Source organism: Aythya fuligula, chromosome 1, assembly GCF_009819795.1.
Source record: "Aythya fuligula isolate bAytFul2 chromosome 1, bAytFul2.pri, whole genome shotgun sequence".
In the NCBI taxonomy this organism is placed as follows: domain Eukaryota; kingdom Metazoa; phylum Chordata; class Aves; order Anseriformes; family Anatidae; genus Aythya; species Aythya fuligula.
The window spans coordinates 145,980,198-145,985,420 of NC_045559.1; the positions used below are offsets into that span (position 1 = coordinate 145,980,198).

The window sequence follows — 5,223 nt, forward strand, 5'->3', positions numbered from 1 at the left end:
CTCGTGGCAGGAGGAGGAGGAGGAGGAGAGGAGGAAGGCTCCGGGCGGGGGAGGGGAGCCCGTGTGTCCGTCTGTCCGTGTGTACACACGGCGGCGGGCGGGGTGCGCATGCGCCGTGCGCGGCGGGGCCCGAATGTTTCCCAAGTGTTTGAAACTGGGCTGCGGGCAGCGCGCCTCCGGCACGGCGGCACCGGCAGGGGAGGAGGAGGAGGAGGAGGAGGAGGAGCAGCCGCGGCGGGGCTGCCCCTGACAGGCACTTCGCAGGGCGCGTTTTGTTTGCGGAGTGTTTCGGAGGGGCTGGCTCGAGCCCCCCGCCTCCCTCCTCCTCCTCCTCCTCCTCCCCCCCCTCCACGCACACTCACACACACACACACACACACACACGGAGCCCTCCGATTGTTCCCGTGCCGCCTCCTCCGTGAATTACCCACGACGACAGCCATTCAATCAGCTGCTGCTGGCTGGAGGGGGACTGGCGGAGGGTGTGTGTGTGTGTCTCTGTGTGTGTGGTGTGTGTGTGTGTGTGTGTGTGTGTGCGTGCGGCTCCCTCTGCCTCACACGCGAGCACTCCGATGTAGCTGCTCTCGGCTCCTGGGGGGCGAGCCCATCTCCCCCTCCTGCCTCCTTCAAGGGGGGGAGCAGCACCCGCTGGGCCAGGGGGACGGAGACAGAGAGAGAGAGAGAAGCGCGTGGAGAAGGATCTATTTTTTTTATTATTTTTTTTATTATTATTTTTTTTACCCCCCCCCCCTCCTCCTTCCTTCTCGCCGGATGAAAATGTTGAGTCCTGCGAACGGCGAGCAGCTGCACCTCGTGAACTATGTGGAGGATTACCTGGACTCCATCGAGTCGATGCCCTTCGATCTGCAGCGAAATGTCTCCTTGATGAGGGAAATTGACGCCAAATATCAAGGTAAGTGCTCGCCCGGTGCGTGTGTGCCGTGTGGGGCCGGGGGGAGGGCGGCTTTGCTCCTCGCCCCGGCTCCCCTCGCCCCCCTGCCCCCCGCGGGGTCGGTACTTGGGTTTTGGGGAGCCGGGAGCAGGGGGAGAGCCGGGCGAGGAGAGCCGGGGAGGGAGAGGGGCTGATCTGCAGCGTTAGCTCTTGTCATGGGGCGGAACAAAAGGTCTCCGGCTTCTCTCATGAAGCAAGGACTCTGCTTTTTCTGTGTAAATCGCCGGCCGAGAAGGCGGGGGGCAGGGAAGCGGGGTGCGCGCTGCACAAAGCAGGGGAAGGGGGGGGGGGGGCCGCGATGGAAGAGGGGCTGCGGGGCGGGGGGGGGGGGGTACGGCACAAAGTGCCGTGCGGACGGGGAGATCACAGCACAACATTTAGGAATGTACAGTATTCATTATGGCTGTAGTAGGGGAGAGAGGCAGCGAGCGAGGGAGGGAGGGAAGGAGGGGAGGGGAAGAGAGGAGAGGGGAGGGGAGGGGGGCAGGGAGCGTTCTCCCCGCTCCCTCCCCGGTGGGTTTCGCTTCACCCCCTGAAGCAGAGGGCGGGGGGGGAGCTCTGTGTGTGTGTGTGTGTGTGTGTGTGTGTGTGTGTTTGTGCGTGTGTGTAAGGGGGGGGGCACACGGCCGGCCCCACGGATGTGCCCAGCGCCCAGCTGCCTCCCTGCCGGGCCGAGGGAAGGAGAAGGGGCAGGGGCAGGGCCGGCCGGCGCGGGGCAGCCCTGTGGCAGCTCTGTGGCAGCTCTGTGGCAGCTTTGTCACTCGCTGTCCGCTGGGGAAGGGGAAGGGGGAGGGGAGGGCTCTCCCCGGCGCCGCTGACAGCCGGGCGGGGAGGGGGCGCCTGGAGCCCCCTGCCCTCCCTCGCTGTCCGCGGCTGCCCATGAGAAGAGGGGAAAAAAAGGGGCCGGGGGAAAACTTCCTTGGGCGGGGAGGCGGCGATGGCGGGGCAGGGCGGGCTGAGGCACGCCGCCGCCGCTCCCGCGTCCCAGCACGGCGCGGCCAGCGGGCGCCTCCGCGCTGTGCGGGGCGCTCGGCGTCGGCGCGGCTTTTATAACCGCCCCTCGTTAGCATAGCGCCGCTCGCCCCGCCCCCCGGCGGCGCTGATAGGGCGGCGCGCTCCGCGGGGGGCGGGGCCGGCCCGCCTTCGCTCGCCCATTGGCTCGGAGGGCGGGCCGTCCCGCCCGGCGCCCCGCCCCCTCCCCCCGTGACGTTTCGAGAAGCAACTTTTCGGTGGCGTTGATTTGAATATCTCGGCCTGCCCCGGCCGCCGGGCGCTGATTGGCTGTGGCGCCGGCAGTGGGCGGGCCAACCTTGGCCTCCCCTTTTTCACTCTCCCGGCTCTGATTGGACGGCGCGAGGGGGCGGGCTCTGCCCGCCGCGTCCTCTGATAGGCGCGGCGCCTCCCGGGGCCCTGCCCCCTCCCCGCGCCCCTCCTCCCCCGCCTCGGCCGTTGCGCTGCCAACCGGGGGCCCGCCGCCGGCTTCCGGCCGGAGAACAATAGCCGCTGCGTCACTTCCGGGGCGCGGCCGGTTGCTAGGCAGGGGCCGGGCCTGGCGGCGCGGCGCTTCCGGGGCGCGGGGCGGGCCGTTGGGGCCGTTGGGAGCGCGGTTATAAAGCTCGCTCCCGGTTAATAAACAATTAACGAACCGATTAACGCAGCTCCTGTCGTTACTGGGCGCGGGCGGGGGGCTGCAGGCGGCATCTCCCAAAGCAAAACTCGGAAACTGGTGCTTCCAATGGGCTCATAAACGGCTCCCTGGAACTTTGAGCACCTGAGGAATGTTTCCCTTTAAACTCTTTAAGCTCTCTTCAGGTGTCACTCACGGCCCAACGGCCTTTCACTGTTAGCGTTTTAAATCATCAAGGAGCTTCATCCGTTTCCCTCACCATAAATCATCTTTAACACTGCTCCTTAATTTTAACTCCTTCCTTGCAGCAAATATTTAGTGAAAAGTTACACAAAAAGTAAGCCACAGGTGTTGTACAGATCCCGCAGGGAGAAAGCAGCCCCCACGCCTCCCATACAGCAGCGGCAATTCTGTACCCGCAGGGAATTCATCGCCCTTGGGTGAATCTCCCCAAAACTTAGCTCTGGCCCTGTGTGTTTGGGGTTGTGCCTCAGCTGCCAGGCACGATAACAATTATTAAGTAATTTGTTGTCTGATTCCTGCACCAATTTGTGCTTCCTTTCTCTTCTCCCACTCTCTGTCATTCACCACAAGCATCAGCCTTATCGGACAGAAAATGCCCTAGAAAACAATACATTAACTCCCCTTTTAATTCCACAGCTGATGCTGGAACTTGTGGCGATCCGTGTATTTTCTGTTCTCTTTAATTACTGATAAAGGAAAGAGCTGTCACCGTGCGTGAGATTATATTTAGTCTCGTTTTTTTCTAAATCAGCACTTGCGTTCTGTTCCTGAGGGACCTCCTGGGACAAAAATATTCCGCTGGAGTCATGAGCCACTTGTCAGATTTCAGCTTCAGGGAGCCTGCCTTTGATCAGCCTCGTGCATTACAAAAAGGTGTTGCTGTGTGGAAGGAAAAATGCGGAATTTCTTTATCTGAAATACTTACAGTTTTTACTTCTTCCCTGCAGAGATTCTGAAGGACCTGGATGATTACTATGAAAAATTCAAACGAGAGACAGATGCCGTGCAGAAGAGAAGAATGTTGCACTGCATACAGAGAGCGCTGATTCGGAGTCAGGAGCTGGGCGACGAGAAGATCCAAATCGTCAGTCAGATGGTAGAGCTTGTCGAGAACAGAACCAGGCAAGTGGACAGCCACGTGGAACTGTTTGAGACGTGCCAAGAGACTAATGACACCACTGGGAACAGCGGCAAAGCCAGCCAAGATAAGTCAAAGAACGAGACAATCGCCCAGGCTGAGAAGCCCAACAATAAGAGGTCAAGGCGGCAAAGGAATAATGAGAATCGAGAAAATGCTTCAAATAATCATGATCACGATGACATCACCTCAGGAACTCCAAAGGAGAAGAAAGCAAAAACATCCAAGAAGAAGAAGCGATCCAAGGCTAAGGCGGAGAGGGAAGCTTCTCCTCCAGACCTTCCTATTGATCCTAATGAGCCAACATACTGCTTATGCAACCAAGTCTCCTATGGAGAAATGATAGGATGCGATAATGACGAGTGCCCCATCGAGTGGTTTCACTTTTCCTGTGTGGGACTCAACCATAAACCAAAGGGCAAATGGTACTGCCCCAAATGTCGAGGAGAAAATGAGAAAACTATGGACAAGGCATTGGAGAAGTCTAAAAAAGAAAGGGCCTACAACAGGTAGTTTGTAGACTTTTCACGGCAAAGAAAAATAAAACCACCAAACCAGTGTATTTATTGTCAGTGTCACCTTTGTTGAGGTGAAAGGATTGTAAAATGTATATTTTTAAAGGAGGTTTAAAACTGAACCATTCCTGTTATAGGGACGGCAATAAGAGCAATTTTTGTTTTTCATTTGGTAAGCTGTAACAAGAATATGGTCTGTGGACCAATGTATTCCAAAAGTAAAGTTATAAGAGTTTAAACTGAATATTCAGGTGGGTCTTAAAAGATAAATTAATGCTTTTTTTTTTTTTTTTTTTTTTTTCTCCTCCCAGTGCTGGTAGCACTCTACCCATTAAAATTTTGATGACAAATATTTCCGAAATGTAATTTCTTTTTCTTTAATGAAGAATGTTATTTACATTTGAACGGAATTGTTAAATAGCTTAGCCATCTGGTTGTATCTGAATAAAGCTGCAGTACATTACAAATGTAACTTCTTTCCGCGATGAGCAGTGGGAGATCAAACAAAAGGAGGGCAAAAATTTGGTTCCTGCTACAAAGTGTCAGTATAACAGTTCAATAGCAAATGTTTAAATAGGCTTAGAGGATTATTTTTAAAAGAAAAGAAAAAGTTAATGGTTAAATTTTACACAACAAATATTTTATATGCTGGCCAAGTACCACGAGGGCCATTTTAAAATAATTGAATATGTTTTATATTTAACCAGGAAGTGGTTTAGTAACGAGAACTTAACATAAATGAAGCTTTATACTGTCACAGATAGTAGTGTAGCGATCCTTAATTTGTTTAAGTTGTATAAATGTACATTCTTAAGTGGAGTTGCACTTACTGTATTATACTTGGAAATGCAGCCAAATGCCATTGTGTAACCAATGCGCATTTCCTGCTGTATGTATGAAAATTGTACAGCTGTGATATTAAGAAATAAATGAAACAACTTTGACAGTTTGCTCCTTTAGCAATCAT

The 5,223-nt window shown here is 54.7% G+C and overlaps 1 protein-coding gene across 1 annotated transcript; it reads left to right on the forward strand.

Annotated features, from left to right (window-relative positions):
- The first annotated feature begins 753 nt into the window (after positions 1–753).
- Positions 754–4,515, forward strand: ING1 (inhibitor of growth family member 1). The gene is made up of 2 exons (XM_032195136.1): positions 754–913; positions 3,551–4,515. The coding sequence occupies exons 1-2, from the start codon at positions 772–774 to the stop codon at positions 4,252–4,254; spliced, it is 846 nt and encodes a 281-aa protein (XP_032051027.1). The 5' UTR covers positions 754–771; the 3' UTR covers positions 4,255–4,515.
- The last annotated feature ends 708 nt before the right edge of the window (positions 4,516–5,223 follow it).

Bases quoted from the DNA above. Each gene is read 5' to 3' on its own strand.
- ING1 (XM_032195136.1), top strand. From the start codon at position 772: ATGAAAATGTTGAGTCCTGCGAACGGCGAGCAGCTGCACCTCGTGAAC. The intron at 914-3,550 runs GTAAGTGCTCGC...TCTTCCCTGCAG, and splicing joins AATTGACGCCAAATATCAAG to AGATTCTGAAGGACCTGGAT.